Source organism: Solanum lycopersicum, chromosome 5 (assembly GCF_036512215.1).
Source record: "Solanum lycopersicum chromosome 5, SLM_r2.1".
NCBI classification, from domain to species: domain Eukaryota; kingdom Viridiplantae; phylum Streptophyta; class Magnoliopsida; order Solanales; family Solanaceae; genus Solanum; species Solanum lycopersicum.
The window spans coordinates 32,285,994-32,307,033 of NC_090804.1; the positions used below are offsets into that span (position 1 = coordinate 32,285,994).

A 21,040-nucleotide genomic window follows, 5' to 3' on the forward strand; every position below is an offset into this window, starting at 1 on the left:
AATGTCATAGTATAGAAGTTTAAAAATTATCTTGAAGAAATATCTAGATAATGCAGAGTAGTTATCTTAAGGAAATATCTAGATATTTTAGAATAGTTGCTAGAAGATAAGTTCACTAGAACTTTCTTATGGATGTATCTAAAAGACTTTGTAGAGCCATCCCTAGACAAGTATAAATAGGAGATGGCCTTGTACATTTTTATTCAAGAAAAAAAATCAAAACACTTAAAAGTCTTCTTCCATTACAAAGTTCTTCTTTCCAATTTCCTTTACTACTATCTAGCTTCCTCTTCATCCTTAGTTGAATTTTCCGATCTTAGTTAATGATCTTGGGCTAGCATAAGGCTTCCCGAATTATACTTTTCTTCTACTATTCTCTACATGGTATCAGAGACATAGCCACACATTGGCTTCTTGATTTTAATTCAAGATCAGGTTAGTGAAAAATTCAACTGGTTTCTCCATATGGATTTCAACTGTCGTGTTAATGGATTGGGGATAGAGTTGTTGAACCAATCCAATTACACTGTATGGAGGACATGTATGGAATCATACCTTGTGGGAGAGGATTTGTGGGATGTTGTTAATGGGAATGGCACAAGTCCTCTTGCTGACGGACTAGAAAATAGTAGTGCATTAAAGAAGTCTCATGAAATTGGAGGACCCTTGACTAGCTGTTCAACAAGAAGAATTAAGCTCAGCTACAGATATTGGAGAATGAATTGGCTAACACCATTCAAGGTAATCTCTCTCTATATGAGTATTGAAGATTAAGAACTTATGTTCTGAGATATCTTTATTGAATCCGGAGGAGGTTATATCTGAAGCACTAATAAAAATAAATATTATTTGTGGTTTGAAATTAGAATTTATTCCCCTTGTTACATCGATTCAAGTATGGGCTCAACAATCATCCTTGGAGGAGTTTGAGAATCTATTGTCATCACAAGGCAAAGGCTGGGGTATCCATCAAAAAAGGGAAGAAAATTCTCTTGTATCTAACAAGAGTAAATTTAAAGGAAAAACTATAAGAGATAGGCCACAATCTCGATTCCAAAAAGGTTCAATTCCGCTAGGAAATGAGGGAGAGTCTACAAATAACTATAAGACTCTCAAATGTTATTGGTGTGGAAAATCGGACACATAAATAGATTTTGTCAACCCAAGGAAAGCAATATGGCTCAAACTAAAAAATTTGATGAAGAAGAAGAAGATTAGGGAAAGTGTTTTGTAGCCGAGACTCAAGCAATAGATGCAATGACATCTATTAATTTTGAAAGAGACTGGATCGTGGATTCAAGATGTGGACATCTTCTTACTGGAGATGAATCTAAATTTTCCAACTTTCGCAAATACAATGGTCATGATGTCATTGTAACAACAGATAATACAGTTCATCAAGTGGAGAGGAAGAAACGATCGTCATTAATTAGTAGAAGAAAGACTCTATCACTCTCAATGGTGTGTTCCATGTTCCAGGGATTAGGAAAAATCTATTTTCCATTGCAAATGCCGTAGATGCAGGAAGTTATCTCCTATTTGGACCACATGATGTGAAGTTCCTTTGAAATATCAAAGAACTTAAGGCAGATGTCATTCATACCGGTAAGAGAGTTAATGATCTATATGTTTAATCTGCCTCTAATTCATATATTGAGAATAGGAGTAGCAATGATACTGCATATCTATGGAATGCTAGACTTGGGCGTCTTAATATTGAAATATTAAAAGCCATGGTAAAATTTAATCTAGTAAAATGATTGCCTAACTTAAGCAACTTTTGTGGAGGAGAGATTTGTGAAGAATGTCAATATGTAAAGGCACACCGTCTTCCATTTGATAGATCCGTGTCAAGATGCATTGCTCCACTAGAGATAATTCATGGTGATTTGATAGGGCCAACAAGAACTCCTTCGTTGTCCAGTTGTTCTTATATGCTTATTTTTATTGATGACTTTACAAGGTTCACATGTTTTTTTGTGTGAATCACAAGTCATAAGTTCTTAACAAGTTAATGGAATTCAAGGAAACTGTTGAAGGCGAGCTTGGCTGAAAAATAAGGATGTTGCGAACAGATAATGGTGGTGAATACATTACTGAAGAGTTTCTCTCTTTCTGTCGTCAATATGGCATTAAAAGAGAACTTACTTGTGCAGATACACCACAACAAAATGGAGTGGCATAAAAAAAATCTGAGATCTAACACAGACATGTAAAAGTTGGCTTCATGCCAAAAATTTACCTAGAGCCATGTGGGGTGAAGGTATGAAATGTGCAGCTTATGTAACCAACAAGATGCCACTTTCTCCAAACAACATGAAGTCTCCCTATGAACTAATGTTAGGAGATAAGCCTAATATAAAAAACCTAAGAGTGTTTGGATCTATCTGCTATGTTCACATCCCTGATTCTCAAAGGAGCAAGTTGGATCCCGAGGCAAGAAAATGCATCTTTGTTGGATAAGATTAAAGGAAAAAGGGTTGGAAGTGCATGGATCCAAAAACTCATCATTTTGTTGTTTCCAAGCCTGTATTATGGAGTTACATAAAAAAAGAGGGTTCTAAAATATTAAACCCCGGAGTTAGAGACTTTCCCACCACAAGTGATTCTCGAGATAATACAATTGTTGAGGAGCTAAGCGCAAGGGGGAGCCCAAAAACTCAACAATGTGAAACTCAACAAGAAAATGATGTATTGTTTTCACAAAGACCAAACAGAACCATTCTTAAGACAATTCGCTTCAGAGATGAAAATTTTGTTAATACGTATTCTTGTTTCTTTGCAGGGCCAATTGATGATGAAGAGCCTTCATCTTTTGAAGATGCTAAAGGAGAAAAAGAGTGGAAGCTTGCGATGGATGATGAAATGGAGGCTTTAATGAAAAATCAAACTTGGAGACTTGTGCCAAAGCGAAGAGATGTATAACCTATTTCTTGCAAATGGGTTTACGAAATCAAAAGAAGAATAGATGGCAGCATAGACAGATATAAAGCTAGATTGGTCGCTTGAGGTTTTTCTCAAAAATATGGCAAAGACTACGAAGAAACCTTCAGTCAAGTGGCTAAGATGATCTCAAATCGAGTTGTACTAGCGATGGAAGCCTCATATGGTTGGAAACTATGTCAACTTGATGTCAAGAATGCTTTCTTGTATGGAGAACTTTACAAAGATATTTATATGGAGCAGCTACCTGGGTATGTTTCTAAATTACATCCTGATTATGTTTGCAAACTTAAAAAAGCACTTTATGGACTCAAGCAAGCTCCACGAGCATGGTACGGAAAAATTGCTCAGTATCTATATTTTTGTTGCTATACTACATCACATTCAGATCCTAGCTTGTTTGTTAAGAAACAAGAAGATTCACATGTGGTTGTTCTCTTGTACGTTAAGGACATGATAATAACAGGAAATGATGATGATGAAGTTGCAAGAGTTTAAGAAGATCTTTCCCTAAGATTTGATATCAAGAAGTTGGGAGAATTACATAATTTTCTTGGCTTAGAGGTTACAAACACAAGTAAAGGTGTCTTTGTTACCCAAGAAGGGTATGACAAGAAGCTTGTGGACAGGTTTGGGGTGAAACAAAGCAAAAAGTGCTCTACGCCTTTGGAGAATAGCACGAGGCTAAGGCGTTATGAAGGCTCACTTCTTGTTGATCCCAAGCCTTATCAAGCTCTAGTTGGAACCCTCCAGTATTTGACTATTACAAGGTCATACATTGCATTTTCTGTTGGATATGTCAGCAGATTTATGAAATCACCAAGAAAGCCGCACTTGGAAGCTGCAAAGAAGATCCTGAAGTATATCAACTCAACATATGATATGGGCCTATTTTTTAAAAGAAAGAATGACTTGGTATTGATGAGATATTCCGACGCAGATTTTGGTGGTGATATGGATAATCGAAGATCAACATCAGGCTATATCTTTCTCTATGGTGGAACATGTATTTCTTGGTGCAGTAAGAAGCAAGACTCAGTTTCTTTGTCAACTACAGAGGAAGAATATAAAACAGCAGCCCTTATTTCTCAAGAATGGTATGGCTCCAAAGACTTGTTGAAGATTTGAATCTTTAGAGACAACCAAAGTGCCATCAAGCTCGCAAACAATCCGATATTTCAAGCAAGAACTAAGGACATTGAGGTGGAACATCATTTCATTCGAGAAAAATTTCTTGATGGAACTTTATACATGTTGAAGGTACGAAGTCGGGAGAATATTGGTGAAATCTTCACCAAGTCACTTCCAAAATCTTCATTTGAGTTTCTCCGCGGCAAGATTGGGATAGTTTCACAAAAATCACTTTAAGGGGGAGTGTGAACAAAGTTAAATATTATTTTTGAACGACATAGATTTCTCTAGATTGTCATAGTATAGAAATTTAGAAATTATCTTGAAAAAATATCTAGATAATGTAAAGTAGTTATCGTAAGGAAATATCTAGATATTTTAGAATAGTTGCTTGAAGATAAGTTCATTAGAACTTTCTTATGGATGTATCTAGAAGAATTTCTAGAACCATCCCTAGACAAGTATATATAGGAGATGGCCTTGTATATTTCTATTCAAGAAAAAAAATCAAAACACTTAAAAGTCTTCTTCCATTACAAAGTTATTCTTTCCAAATTCCTTTACAACTATCTAGCTTCCTCTTCTTCCTTAGTTGAATTTTCCGATCTTCGTTAGCGATCTTGGGCTAGCAGAAGGCTTCCTGAATTATACTTTTCTTCTGCTATTCTCCACAACACATACATTAATCAACATATAAGAATGTTTCCGAATATGAAGATCAATACAAAGTTCTTGTAAATTATAGTTACCTCCATCAATCTTGATATTAGTTGGATTTTTTCCTTGTGTTTTTTATTGAAGGCCTCAAGAGCTTCTTTGTACTCTTTTTCCTGCATTCCACGAATCAAGATCCCCAGATCTATAACGTTTCGTTAACACTTCACAACTACATCTATGATTAACTAGACTCTGAGGATGTATTACTAGATTTGACTTACTATATCATACACAATCTCACAAACATAACGAAATGAGATCCAACTCTTTCCAAAGAGGAAGAGAACAAAAAGAACAACTAATGAAAAGGGACAAAACATTATTATCCATGGAAAGGAAAATTTATGAACAAGAATTCAAGAAGATAATGGCACATATATTTTACCTTCTTCGGGCCGATCTGTCCCAGGAGTTTTAACAGCTCGAGTTTCACTCCCTGGTGCTACTAATGGCCAACTTTCTTTTTGAAATTAGCTCTTGCACTATATCGTGACTTATCAAGAAAAAGAAAATGGTACACATAGAACATGTAATAAAACATGGGAATAAGCGTTGAGATTGAAAACCGGTGCATGACTTGTAGTATTTACCATCAATTCTTACTACACTAGCTGCTCTCTAATTCATCCTATACGGAGGATACACGAAGCTAGAATCTACCTATAGAGGTTGTACCCCAGCTTGGTTTTCAGGTTGAATTGTGTGCGTCTTTATTATGCCTCTTAAAACGCTCTATTATCTCCTTTGTGCTGTGCAATTCTCCCCGTTACTCTTTCTCCCTTATTTTTTAATAGTAAAACCACAACTTAGCTCTACTCATTACATATTAATTCTTCCATCATCTCTGCAATTCACAGTACATGTCTCTAGAAACTACACACACTTCTTATCCTAGTGTATCACGATTTCATAATCATACACAAAACATCCATATTAGTAAAAGCATAATATGTAAAAAAACTAAGAATAAAATGGACAACAATTGTATTTAGCATTGCATACTACTACTTCAGATACCAAGCAAACCGAAATACAACAAATGCAAATATAAAGCAAAATCTAATACAAGTAGAGCTTAGCACAACATACAATGCACAAAATACAACTCTCACAGCAAACTACACCACACTACAATCGTCATATATCAAAATTTGATTACTCATACACAAAATAGTCAGCATCATCTATTCACAAACAAAAGAATCAGAGTGCATAGGCGCACCTTGAGGTGGTAACAAAGGGTTAGAAATCGATGGCGGACGAAGGAGATGGAGACGGAAACTACGAAGTTGAAGACTAAGAAGATGAATCTTCAAATCAATTTTGTGAATCTCGGAGCTGTCGTTCGGATGGGAATGGAGAAAGAGAGATCGAGCATTTTGGGATTTGGGAATTTTGTGGATGGAAAAGTACTTAGCTTTATTGAATGAAAAGGAATTTAGCTTTTTTATTAGATATTTAATATTTAATGTTATTGTCGGTAAAGAGTTCATTTTAACAGCTAAAATGTCAAATGCCCCTAAATAGTTAGGTTTAAGATATATTTAGCGGCAATTATATTATTGTCATTAAATAATTGTCGCTAAAAGAATTTTTTGAAGTAGTGTAATAAAACACCCGAACCTGGTGGATATACCATATGGTTCTTTCAACCATGCTCGTATATGATCAATGAAGACAATTAATTAAATAAAAATATACTCTCTTTCAGAGCTTAACATCATAGATGAGTGGATCATAAAATTTCAATATGATGTCAGTGTCAAGATCATCAAATTGCATTTCTCCATGTTGGGTCTCCATGTTATGTTATTGACACTCTAATTGAGTTTCTCAATTTCAATATGGGTTCAGTGTCAACACCTATTAAGGGAATATGTTTTGATCTTTGATTTTTTTGGTCTTGGATAGAAAATATGTAGCAAGGGAACAGGGGAAGAAAAGGGTATCACTTAGTCAAATGGAAAATTGGGATCACTGAAAAGAGAGTTGAGGGACTTGGGATCAAGAACATGAAGAATCAGAGCAATTCTTTAGGATAAAGTGGCTCTCGAAGTACTTAAATGATACTCAGAATCTGTGGGGCTCAATCAAAGATCCAAAATATGAAGAGAGTGATAGTTGGATGATATAGGAAGTTACCACTCCTTATGGCGTTGCTTATGTAAATACGTTAGAGACTTTTGGAATGAATTCAAAACAAACATCAAGATTGAAGTGGAAGATGGCATAAAAACTAGATTATGGAAGGATGATTGACATGTAGAAGGAAATCTTCCATGACATCCACAATTTAGTTCTTCAGGAACAGCGTACTATAGCTGACTTATGGACTCCTCAAGGGTAGAATTTTATATTTGGAAGACACTTCAATGACTTGTAAATTCCAAGAGTAACATAAATTTTTAGAAGCATTGATTAATTTAGTTGACTTGAAACAGGGAAGGACAGGATGCAGTGGTTGGGAAACACTTGCTCCTGTTGTGCAAATGAACACTACTTGATTTCTTTTGTCTTATGCAGCTAATCTTGGCGGGGACTTGTGAAGGCTTGATGTGAATAAATGAAGAGTGTACATGGAGTTTCCTCTTGGTTTTGGTATTGATTAAAGTAAAGGAAAGGCATGCAAACTATAGAAATCCTTGTGCATATTGAAGCAATCTCCACTTAGCCACTACCACAAAATTCTCTTTTAGTGGCAATTATTTAATGAAATTAATATCAATGCCGCTAAATATGTTTTAAACCTAATAATTTAGGGGCAATTGAACTTTATCCATTAAAATTAAACATTTTAAGACACTTGCTTAAAATATCTAATTATAAAGACAAATTCTGTACTTTTCATCCACAAATTTCCCAAATTCCAAAATTTTCAATCTCTCATTCTCCATTCTCATCTGAAGCAATTGATCTGAAATCTTCTTCATTTTTGACTTTTTAATTTCCATCTCCGTCCTTCGTCCGTCATGGATTGCTAACCCTTTTGTCACCGCCTCAAGGTATAATTCTTTCTTCTTTAATGTGATTGGATGATAATGATTCTTTTCCTGACGAGTAATGAAATTGTGATACAAGAGGATTACAGTGTGTTATAGTTTGCTGAGAGAGTTGTATTCTGTGCATTGTGTGTTTTTCTAAGGCTTACTTGTATTACATTTTCACATATAGATGGTGGTCCTTTCTCCTATGTAGCCTCCTCTGGTTAGAACATGGGGCACTATCTGCTGCATTGACAGGGTACAGAACAATGTTCCCATTATTTTACATTTTGAGGAAAATCGCAAATGAATCATATACTTCCGAGGCACTCAGGAACACCTCTTTTCCAGCTGATATATGCTGACTAGGTAAAGTGTGTTTGTTGCATTATCAAAACTTCGCTAAATCACATTGCGATCCATCATGGAAGCTGAAGCAATGGCTCGATTTATGATTGAGATTTCCTGGCTTCCTACTTGCATAGTGAGCCTTCCATCACTAGTTAAGAGCAAGACAACGTTGCTCGGGACAAAAGGACTGTTCTTGTTTGCAGTACATACTGTTGTCTCTTAGGCATTACCTGTGGAAAGTTTGTTACTTTACTTCTACAAGTAGACAAAAAGTACACATTTAATAAATTTTCATTCTAGGAAGGGAACACAACTTTGCACTTTCACTTGGTAATAATATATATATATATATATATATATATATATATATATAATATCTTTTGAATGAAATAGTTTTCTATAAATGTGAACTAATGAGATGGAGAGTCTCTATTTGGTAAGTAGTTTCAACTATAGTCTCTATTAGTAAGGTTAGACATGGCTAGCGGAAGCTTAAACACCTTATCTAGAACTATGTTGTTGAATATTTTATCTAGAACTAATGTAAGCAAAGTGGTAGTTTGGAATGCAGTATAACACTCTTTTCTCTATCAACTCTATGAACTACTATGCCCCATACAAATTACGTGATCCTTGAAAACATTAGCTGGTAAACCTTTAGTCATAGGATCAGCTATCATCATAGTGTACTACTGTTCAAAAACTCACATGTTTCTTCTTAACATAGTATCTAACCATCAAATAGTAATGTATGTCAATGTGTTTAGTTCGTCTCTCATAGCATGCTATAAATTCAACTTTCTTTGTGAATGTTGTAACAATGGTTTTCTGAAATCTGCATGTTGCTTATTCCTTAAGGTGAATCCGGTGTAGCTAAGCACTCTTTTGTGAAAATTCAGGTAAAGGTTTACATTCATGTAGGTTAATGGTTAAATACTATACAGCTTACTTTTTTTTTCATTTAGATTTTTCCAGCTCATATTTGTTTCCTGTTGTTTGTTAGAATTCATCTTTTAGGTACTGCATTCTTAGTTTCGTTTCCTGCATTCTGTTTTTCTCAAGTGTAATTCCCTTGTATCTAAATCACATGTTTAAGCTCGTTGATGTGTTTAGTTGTATACATTTAAATATTGGTATCATGGAAAGAACTTGCTTAATGTCGAAGATATGCTGGATTTATTTTCCACAGAATTGAGAGAATTTAAACATTTGTTACCATTAGTTGATTTTAAACTTGAATATATTTGAAAAGGTAAATCAGGCACTGTTTGGAGACTGTTTTCATGTCCAAACAATAAACATCTTTTTGTTTTCTAATGGACCACTTTTGCTTTAATTTTAAGAAGTAAAACTAATAGGAGTCTTAAGACTTTTGCTTAAAATCTGTTCTACTGCCAATGGATTAACTTCTGTTTACATCTCTGAATCTGTTAATTTTGATATTGAATTTCAAGTTATTTCCAGTAGTTTTATTCCAGGATTTTATTTTATCTTGGTCTACATTTAACTACTTTCCATAATATTTTGCCTAGAGCTTCTCACTGCTTGCTTCACCAATAAATAAACTGATGAAGTCTCACTCCCTCTTACTGACCAACTATGAGTTAATTCACCTAGAGGTTTGAAACTATATAAGTTGTTAACTTTGAAGAACGGAAAATGCGAAAAAGAGTTAGTAGCCGATTGGTAACTAAACAACATGTTAATGAAGAAGTACGACCCTACATGAACAATTAATGAAAACTCAGAGCTGCTCTCAAATCCAAACATCTGAACATACAAATTCTATTGACATTGCTGAGCTGAACAGTGAGCCGGGTTGGTTATTTCTTAAAACTTGAATTTATAGATTATTTTCATAATAAGATTTAAATACATGAGAATGTATCTAGTACTATTTTGGATTTTGCACTATTTAACATGCTTGTTACATTTTACTTATTCTTTCTCTAATGACTGTCACAAGTGAGTTCTGAATTTATTTCAGGTCCTTCCAAGACAAGAAAAGTTCGTGGACCTACTTTATTAAAAGATGTATGGAATATACCACTGGGAAAGACAATTATTATGTGATTTAATAGTCGTAATTAGTCAATTGGAAAAGAGGGACGAAAGCTAGCTAGTTTCCTAGGGATAGTTGCTAGAACTCCAGATTTGACACCGTTAAATGCAAATGATTGGCGATAGTTGATGACGAAGAAAAGACAAAGTTTGTGGAATTTTTAAAGGTATAAAATTATTTTTCTTAACAAGTATCATTGCTTTTTATACATGATATTATCTTGTTAACTTTTGCCTATCTTTTCAGAAAAAGCTCTCCATTCTGAAATGCGGAGAAGAGTTCGTGAAGAAGTCAATAGGAAAAAAATGAAGGGACTATAAATGTGACTTGAAGGCGATTTATGTGACAAAGTATAAGACCAAATATGCCTTGATGAAAAATAAGCCAGCTCATATACCAAGGGATCAATGAGGAATGGTCTCGTTTCGTATTGGTTTTCTGAAAAAGAAAAGGTTAGCACTTCTTATATCTTGACTGCTTTTATTTAATTGGATGTTATTATCTATATTTTGGTGAACACTAATTTTCTCCTTTTGATTATGCAAGATGAATGAAGCGGCTTAAAAAGAGAGAAGAGCTCAATTCAACTTCTTAGATGAATTTTTTTTATCACTTTCTGAAAAAGTTGAATCATGCACTCATCATCACTAGGGATGAAAAGCTATTTGTTATGCAGATTCTTCATAATTCTTTATCTTTTTGTTTAAAAGAACTTAAGTATTGTAATACAAGCAGGAACTAATATTTTATTTCTCATCCTAAAAGTGTAATCAAACAAATAGAATCAGTAGAGCTAACAAAAAATGGCTCACATAGGCGGATCCTAAAGTGTAGCAACCTTCACGAATGAACATGTATAAACGCATAAATTACTTACTATAAGATGTTACAATTCGTTTCGTTCATGTCTAATTTATTTGCATCAATTTAACTTTATAGGCTATATATGAAATAGAGCCCACACGTGCAAAAATCTACATATTAACTCATACAAAGCGTAGAGATGGTAGACCTATTACACTCCAAGCTACCCCCGAGATGCGGACACAAAACCTAGGATCACAAGTGATCAGAAGCTTACCCGGCTGGCATGATCATGAGCATACTAAAGATAATAAACTGATGCAGAAGCTAAATTATAATTTATAATGAAAAGACGGGGAATACCCATATGCTAAAACTGATATAATATGAAAACTGATGAGTTTAATACAATGAAATTACTAACTCAACATTAAGCTGAAACTAACTATGTCTGAAATAAGCCTCTAAACAAGACTAGAAATATTGGGACAAGTCCTAGCTAAATCTAGCAAAAACTGAAACTAAATGACTAAAGACTAAAATTAAAATCCTGACTGTTGTCCTAGGACAATGAGGACTCACCACTGAATCTGCTAAAATGGAGATCGGGAAATCGATCTATGCGTAATCTGGATGCTAAGAACATGAACCTACATCACGAGAAGATGTAGTGCATGTATGTGTCAGTACTTGAAAGTTACCGAGCATGTAGGATAAAGTAACGTTGAAATAAAACAACACTGAACAAGAACAAAAGCAAGTATAATAATCTGAACATGATATGCTGAATTTATGAGCTAACTGAATGCAATGACCAATTTACAACATGCTGAAACTGAATACTGAATATACTCTTAAATGGTCAATGCAAAGATTCTGACTGATTGTGGGAGCTACTAATAACTGATAATAAAACCACATGAGCTAAATGTGGAGTCCGATGTATATGCCCCATCGAAAGGACCCAATATACCTTGCCAAAGGTATAAAGGCATGCTGACACTAAACTGATTGCCCACAGAGGGGACTTACAACCTACTTGGCTAATACTTCTGGGACTATTGGGTACGCTAAACACTAGTCCAACTCAGTATTATGCTACTCCCAATGAATTTAACTGATTATGTCTGAGTTTCTGTAAATACTGGATAACTCGAAACTGAACATGCAAACTGAGAATACAACAATTAATCTGATAATTATGCATTTATAACTAAGGCATGTATATCTGAATCGTCTGAAATATCTGACCTAACATGTGTAATTCAAGAACTAAAGAAATACAAAGTTAGGGTTCTGAAACTCATGTGATAATCTGAGTAATAATATGATAATCTGATTCGGAACATACATTTAATAAATTCATGAAGTTCTAGCAAAGTTCTAGAAACCCTAGGTTTAATCATGACAAGAGAATCAAGAATCTGATTGAAAACTAGGAACCCAATGGGTGAAAGGAACCCACTCGTGAAATTCCACATACCTGATGGTGAAATCCAGGGAAAAATACTGAAGTTTCGAGCTGGAACTGTTGGAGCTTGTAGTGTTCTTGAACTTAGGTTCTTGAGCTTTTCTCGTCTCTATCTTCTAATTTTCTAAAAAGTTTTTATTTAATGATTTGACTTAGCTATCTTTTAATTATGTTTCTAGGCTTAAACTGACTAAAATATGATGATTTACGGTCAAAATGATGTAACTTAGGGTTTAAACAAAGTGGTAAAGGACCAAAAGACCCCTGGGTAAGTTTTTGTCGGACCAATCGACGGCCAGGACTGACAGTCAATAGATTTACCGACGCCCCGTTGGTTAGTTCGTCGGTTGGGCCTGTTCGACAGGCCTTTACTAAAAATGACATATATTTTTACTCGGAGGTTTGATTTTAGCAAGGTCGGTGGATATGAAAGATAATTAAATTATCTATCAGTGGGTAGTTCATGGGACACCTAAATATTTTTTTGCTAAGACTTATGACCATTTGAAGTTGACCAAACTGCATTTGCCCTTAACTGTCTGCTAATTTCCCACCTACGGACCGTTCTGGTCATCCGTATCTCTTGTCAGAGAGTGGATGAAGGGAGTATTGATCAACGGTATCTAGAATACAGACTTTAGTCTGACCTATGGACCGTAAGTCCGTCCGTCGACCAACACTTAACCAATTTTCCTGGACTGAGATTTTTGGGAATTCTGATCCCACCGATGGTTGTGGAGGACGGACCGTGGGTCAGGCTACGGTCCGTCGAAGGTCTCGTCTGTTACACCTACAAATTTTCTGAAAATTTGATTTTTTGTATGTTTTAGCTACGGGGTGTTACATTGACTCCCCCATGGGAACATTCGCCCTCGAATGAAGACTAAACTAGCTGAAATAGAGGAAGAGAGCTGCAAACCCCACTACTAAACAATGAGAATTGAGTTTCTAACTAAATTAAGTTCCGAGTACATGCAAATACGCTGAAAATGCAAGTACAAACTGAGGGAACATAATTCTATTACTGAATTTGTGCATGAATGACTGAAAAAAAACTGAAGAGTAACTATTACCTCAAGCTAGAGTGGAATCGTAAGGAAACAGGTGAGGATATTTGGATTTCATGGATGCTTCTGCTTCCCAAGTAGCTCCCTCTGCTGACTGCTTCTTCCACAAAACCTTGACTGAAGCAACTTCTTTGTTTCTAAACCTTCAAACCTGACGGTCAATAATCTCAACAGGTACATCCTCATAAGAAATACTACCTTTCACCGCCACACTCTCTAATGGCACTATAGAGGCTTGGTCACCCACACACTTCTTCAAGAGTGAGATGTGGAAGACCGGATGCACTGCTGCTAATTCTGCTGGCAACTCTAACTCATATGCCACCTTGTCAACCCTTTTGAAGATCTTGTAAGGGCTTAAATATCTAAGACTGAGCTTCCCTTTCTTTCTGAATCCCATCACCCCTTTCATAGGTGATACCTTCAGAAAACGCCAATCTTCAACATGGAACACTAATTCCCTTCTCCTTACATCTGCATAAGATTTCTGACGACTTTGGGATGCCTTAAGTCTATCTGTAGTGAGTTGCATTTTGTACATAGCATAGAGGACTGAGTCTGGCCCTATCAAAGCTGCTTCACCTACTTCAAACCAACCAACACGAGATTTACATCTACGCCCATATAAAGCCTCATAAGGGGCCATCTGAATGCTGGAATGGTAGCTATTGTTGTAGGCAAACTCAATAAGAGGAAGGTGATCATCCTAAATACCTTTGAAATCGATCACACAAGCCCTCAACATATCCTCTTGAATATGAATGGTACTCTCCGCCTGTCCAGCCGTCTGCGGATGAGATGTTGTGCTAAGGTTAACTTGAGTACCAAGACCCTTCTTAAATGACTTCCAAAGATGAGAAGTAAACTGAGGACCTCTATCTGAAATGCTAGACAAAGGAACCCCACGTAACCTCATAATCTCATTAATGTAAAGCCTTGCATAGTCTTCTGCGAAATATGTAGTGTTTCCCGCCAAGAAGCAAGAAGACTTAGTCATCCTATCAACTATCACCAAAATGGAGTCATGGTGTCTGAGAGTATGCGGTAATCCTGTGATGAAGTCCATATTGATCACATCCCACTTCAAAGTAGGAATATCGATCTCTTCAGTCCTACCCCCTGGTTTCTGATGTTCTACATTGACTTGCTGACAATTGGGGCACTTACTCACAAAGTCTGCTATATCCCTTTTCATGTCATTCAACCAATCGACTTCCCGCAGATCGCAGTATATCTTAGTGGAACCTGGATGAATAGAATACTGAGAGTTTTGGGCTTCTGCAAGAATATGTTGTCTCAACTCTCCCACATTAGGAACACACAATCTACCCGGGTACTAAAGTACACCATCTCCCCCTAGGAGAAAATCTCCACTCTCTGATTATGGACTGCACCCTTAAGTTCAAGCAATATTGGGTCACTGTCTTGCTTTTCCTTAACCTCCACAACCAAAGAAGATTCTGCCCCATTCTGAACTGTTACATTGTTGTCTGATATGCTCATAAGGCGAATTTCCAAGCGAGCAAGCCTGTGAACATAATTCACTAGATCCTTCCTTTCTTCCTAAACATGGGCTACACTACCCATAGATAATCTACTAAGAGTATCTACTACTAAATTCACCTTACCAGGATGGTAATGCACACTCATATCATAATCCTTAAGGAACTCAAGCCATCTCCACTGGAGAAGATTCAACTCATTTTGGGTGAAAACATACTGAGGCTCTTATGGTCGGTGAACAAATCTACATGAACATCATAAAAGTAGTGTCTCTATATCTTGAGTACAAACACCACTGCTGCAAGCTCGAGGTCATGAGTTTGATAGTTCTTCTCACACACCTTAAGTTTTCTAGAGGCATACGCTATAACCTCATCTCGTTGCATCAACACAGAACCCATGACAACTCTGGATGTATCACAATAGAGCACATAACCATCTGAACCGTTTGGTAGAGTCAAGACAGGAGTTGTAGTCAATCTAGTTCTCAATTCTGCGAAGCTTTTCTCACAATTATCTAACCATTAGAACTTGACCATCTTTTGAGTCAACCTAGTCAACGGTGAGGCTATGGATGAAAATCCGTTCACAAACCTTCTGTAATAACCCACTAGACCTAAGAAAGTTCTTATATCTATAGAAGAGGTAGGTCAGGGACATTGTTTCACTTCTTCTATCTTCTGCGGATCCACTCGGATCCCTTCGCTAGATACAATGTGACCAATAAAAGCAATAGATTGCAACCTGAACTCACTTTTACTTAACTTAGCAAATAACTGTCGATCCTTGATAGTCTGCAGAACGACTCTCAAATAACTTGCATGTTATCCCTCAATCCTTGAGTAAATGAGGATATCATCAATAAAGACCATAACAAGTCCAAGTACTGTTTGAACACTCTGTTCTTCAAATCTATGAAAGTTGAAGGAGCATTAGTCAGTCCAAACAACGTAACTACAAATTCATAATGACCATACGGAAATCTAAAGGTTGTTTTTGGAATGTCACTATCTTTGACTCGAGTTGATGATAACCTGATCGAGGTCTATCTTTGAGAAGTGACTAACACCCTAAAGTTGGTCAAACAAGTCATCGATCCAGAGGATGGGATACTTATTCTTGATTGTGACGTTGTTCAACTGTCTATAGTCAATGCACATTTTGAGAGAACCGTTTTTCTTCCTTACAAACAACACTAGTGCACCACATGGTGAAATACTAGGCCTGATGAAGCCCTTATGTAGAAGGTCTTTTAACTGCTCTTTTAATTCCTTAAGCTCTATTGGAGACATTCTGTAAGGAGGAATGGAAATAGACTGGGTATCTGGAAGGAAATCAATTCGAAAGTCAATTTCCCTTTCGGGAAGGACTCCAGGAAGATATCCTAGAAATACTTCTGGGAATTCACAGACTACTGGAACTGACTCAAGAGTTGGGATTTCAAGGCTAGAATCCTTAACCCGAACTATATAATAGAGATAACCCTTAGATATCATCTTTCTGTCCTTAAGGTAAGAAATAAATCGATCCATAGGCTCTAAGCTACTATCCTTCCATTCTAAGATTGGTTCATTTGGAAATTAAAAACGAACAATCCTAGATCTACAATCCACTGAGGCATAACATGAGTATAACCAATCCATGCCTAGAATGACATCGAAGTCTACCATTTATAACTCTACTATATCTGCTGAGGTGACTTTGTAAGAGATTGTGACAGGGCAATTTCTGTATACCCGTCTAACTATAATTGGGTTACCGATTGGATTAGAGACTAAGAAATGTTCTGAGAGAGTTTCTGGATTGACATTGAATTGAAATGCTATGTAAGGAGTTACAAATGAAAGAGTAGCCCCAGGATCTAACAATGCATAAACATCAAGGTCAACGACACGTAACGTACGAGTGACTACATTAGGAGATCCTTCTTGATCCTAGCGAGCCTGAAGAGCATACAACCTGTTCTGGCGCTGACCGCTACCTGTACCAAATGAGTTACCCTGCTAAGTTGGGCGACTTGCTGGTGCTGCTGAAGTTGTAGAGTGAGATCTACCATTACCACCTTCTTGACCTTGTTTAGAAGGACAATCTCTGAACCTGTGACCAGATTGACCGCACCCAAAACATCCCTCTTTTCCTGCAAAACACTCGCCCGTATGGTTCTTACCACATTTAGGGTAAGTGGGGTAAGTTTTCGTGCCTGAAACACTTTCCTAAGATTTAGAGTCTTGTGCTCTACCCTTCTAGTCATACTTGTTCTTGGAGGATGGAACACTAGCAGATGAAGGGGCTGGAGCCAAAAACTTCTGCTGACCCTGCGAGAGATTTCCACCACCCATTTTTTGCTGAGAATAGTCATAGTTTCCAGTCCTAGCCTTCTTATTTTCCATAGCCTGTTCCCTAAGCTTATCACCCTCAACCTTTTGAGCATGAGTCATAAGTCTAGAGATGTTCATATCTCCAAGTAACATCGCATTTCTGCACTCAGTTTTCACAAGATCTGACACTCCATACAAAAAATTATCCATCTGAGCCCTGGAGTAAGCAACCATGTGAGGAGCATACCTGGAGAGTTGGTTAAACTACTCTTGGACTGTCATGTTACCCTGCCTTAAGTTCATGAATTCTTGGTCGTTTGCTTCTTTCAACTCTATTGGGAAAAACCTGTCGAGAAAAGTCTCACTAATGAAATCCCAAGTGATAGGAGCCGCATTTGCACCCCGATTATCCTTCCACTGAGTGTACCAAATATGAGCAACATCTTTCAACTGGTATGATGCCAACTTAACCCGATCATTCCCAGTGACTTGCATTACCTTGAAGATTTTCTTGATCTTATCCAAGAAATTCTGAGGATCCTCATTAGTCTGTGCTCCTAAGAACTCAGGAGGATTCATCCTAACAAAGTCACGGACCCTAGATGCTACTGATCAACCATTTTCATTCACATGACCATGAACCCGATTGTTCTGGTTAGTCATACTTTGAGCCAACATTTGTATGACATTTCTGAACTCAACATTGGAGACTTTCTGATATGGGGCTGGAGGAGCTGCGTTTGCATTCCTGGTGTTCGCATTCCTATTATTATCAGTACGAGGAGGAATGATCTGAAACGTAGAACGTCAAGTTAGAATGGAATAAGATCATACCTCAAGCACGATAAGAGTAACAAGAAAGTGATGTTTTTCCTAAAACACTTCATAGCCTCCCTCTCATTAGTTGTGGTGCACTTCACACCCATGAAAAGGACTCTTCTTAGTGTGGCATTTAAAACATCCTAGGATACTTTAACCTAGTGCTCTGATACCAAGTTTTGTCATGCCCCGAGCTACCCCCGAGATGCGGACACAGAACCTAGGACCACAAGCGATCCCAAGCTAACCCTGCTGACATGATCATGAGCATACTAAAGATAATAAACTGATTCGGAAGCTAAATCATAACTTATAATGAAAAGATGGGCAATACCCATATGCTAAAATTAATATATATGAAAACTGATAAGTTTAATACAATGAAGTAACTAACTCAATATTAAGCTGAAACTAACTATGTCTGTCCTATAAACTAGACTAAAAATACTGGGACAAGCCCCAACTAAATCAAGCAAAAATTGAAACTAAATGACTAAAGACTGAAATGACACTCCTGGCTGTTGTCCTCGGAGAATGAGAACTCACCACTGAATCTGCTTAACAGGAGATCGGGAAATCGATCTATGCGTGATTTGGATGCTGTGCATAAGTACTTGAAAGGTAATAAACATATAGAATAGAGTAAAGCTGAAAAAAAACATAACTTAACGAGTACAAAAACAAGTATAATAATTTGAACATGATATGCTGAATTTCTGAGATAACTAAATGTAATGACCAATTTATAACATGTTGAAACTGAATATTAAATATAATGTTAAGTGGTCAATGCAGAGAGTCTGACTGAACTGTGGGAGCTGCTAATAACCGATAATAAAACCTCATGAGCTAAATATGGAGTCCGATGTATACGCCCCATCGAGAGGACCCAATATACCCTGCCAAAGGTATAAAGGCATGCAGGCATGATCACTAAACTGATTCCCCACAGAGGGGACATACAACCTACTTTGTTAGTAGTTCTGGGACTATTAAATACGCTAAACCCTAGTCTAACTCGGTATTATGCTATTCCCAATGAATTCTGTAAATTAACTTATTATGTCTGAGTTTCTGTAAATACTGATATGTTGAAACTGAACATGCAACAATTAATCTTGTAATTAGGCATTTATAACTGAGGCATGAATATATGAATTGTCTGAAATATCTGACCTAGCATGTGTACTTCAAGAACTAAAGAAATACAAAGCTAGGGTTCTGAAATTCATGTGATAATCTGAGTAATAGCATGATAATCTGATTTGGAACATACATTTAATAAATTCATGAAGTTCTATCAAAGTTCTAGAAACCCTTGGTTTAATCATGACAAGAGAATCAATAATCTGACTGAAAAATAGGGACCCAATGGGTGAAAGGAACCCACTAGTGAAATCCCAATCTGACTGAATCATGTGCTTATCATCACTAGGGCTGATATCATTATTTGTTATGCAGATTCTTCATAATTCTTTATCTTGTTCTTTCAATGAACTTAAGTACTGTTATACTAGCAGGAACAAATATTTTATTTCTCATCCTAGAAGTGTAATCAAACAAATAGAATCAGTAGAGCTAACAAAAAATGGCTCACATGGGTGGATCCAAAAGCATGGCAACCTTGATGAATGAACAGGTATAAATGCATAAATTACTTACTATAAGATGTTACAATTCGTTTCGTTCATGTCTAATTTATTTGCATCAATTTAATTTTTAGGCTATAGATGGAATAGAGCCCACACGTGCAAAAATCTACATATTAACTCATACAAAGTGTAGAGATGGTAGACCATTGGATGAGGAGTCCTCAAGTGCCTTTGTAAGATCTCTTATACACTTTCAATTGTGAAAATCTTAACTTGGAAATTGATTGGGAAAAAAAGCTCCCGAAGTTATAATATGAGGAATTGGTGTAACTATAACTAATTTGTTGAAGCTTTTAACTTTCATTACACTGATTTTGTACATTTTCACATGATTAAAAATCATTAACTTGATTATTATCATGACATGATGAAAGAGAAGTTGAGTGATGGCGAGATACTTGAGGAACAATCTCATAACAGTGTTTCTTGGGAAGGAGATGTATATTCTCGGGAAAAGAAAAAAGTGCTTATGTCCGTGGTTTAGGACATAGTCCTCCCTCTCTGTTATGGGGAAGTAAATCTTTCTAATGAAATGTTTCCGTTGATGGTTTGTGTAATGGGGTTTGAAAAAAGTTAGAACAAGAAATAAATGAGTTGAAGGAATTTAACAAAAAACAGGATGAAGAAATGATTTTGAAGAGAAAAAATCAGGAAATGTTAATTTTAGAATTATCATGGATGAGACAAGTCATGTGGAAATATGCTTCTACTGAATTAAGCAGGCCTCTAAACAATGAAAGTACTACTAGACAGGTTATCCGATTTCAAAGTCTTAAAACTTCTTTTCTTAAAATTTAGCCTTACAAGATAATTTTTCATCTAGTGTGTTGATGTTTACTAGGTTTTTGATGCCAATAGTATCTTCTCTTTTCTCCTTTCATATGCCAAGCAACCACTATCAAAAGAAGGAGGCATAACACTTAAGCCCACATCTTTCTCCACTATTTGCTTCACTAAAAGCTTTTTGCTCATTTCTGATTCGCCCTTCCATCAATCTGTGTATGAAAGCATGCCATATCCTCTCTTCCTTTTCCTAATGCTATTATCTCTGCTATGTGTCGACTCGTGTACATGCATTTCATCCTTCATCTTCGAATAAATCATTGTCAAACACTCTTGGGAAATTTGGAATCTATTTGGACCTTCAATACTCAACCTTTTAGAGTGATCCATCGTAAAGTACTGCGAGTCATTTACGGTGTCATCGGCATCTAAAGCATA

The 21,040-nt window shown here is 36.4% G+C and overlaps 1 protein-coding gene and 1 long non-coding RNA gene across 2 annotated transcripts; both read right to left on the bottom strand.

Moving 5' to 3' along the window:
• Positions 1 to 3,075: 3,075 nt before the first annotated feature.
• On the bottom strand, positions 3,076 to 6,210 carry LOC138348572 (uncharacterized). The gene is made up of 3 exons (XR_011221294.1): positions 6,014 to 6,210; positions 4,824 to 4,904; positions 3,076 to 4,735 (listed from the first exon to the last, which is right to left on the bottom strand). It is a non-coding gene; the product is annotated as an uncharacterized lncRNA (long non-coding RNA).
• An 11,063-nt stretch (positions 6,211 to 17,273) lies between these two features.
• Positions 17,274 to 17,927, bottom strand: LOC138348769 (uncharacterized). The gene is made up of 2 exons (XM_069298343.1): positions 17,695 to 17,927; positions 17,274 to 17,595 (listed from the first exon to the last, which is right to left on the bottom strand). The coding sequence occupies exons 1-2, from the start codon at positions 17,925 to 17,927 to the stop codon at positions 17,274 to 17,276; spliced, it is 555 nt and encodes a 184-aa protein (XP_069154444.1).
• Between the last annotated feature and the right edge of the window lie 3,113 nt (positions 17,928 to 21,040).

What these genes read in the sequence shown, in the direction of transcription:
- LOC138348769 (XM_069298343.1), bottom strand. Translation starts at nt 17,927, where the DNA reads ATGAATCCTCCTGAGTTCTTAGGAGCACAGACTAATGAGGATCCTCAG. An exon ending in AGTGAGACTTTTCTCGACAG is followed by an intron (nt 17,596 to 17,694) that starts GTTTTTCCCAAT and finishes CCAACTCTCCAG; the next exon opens with GTATGCTCCTCACATGGTTG.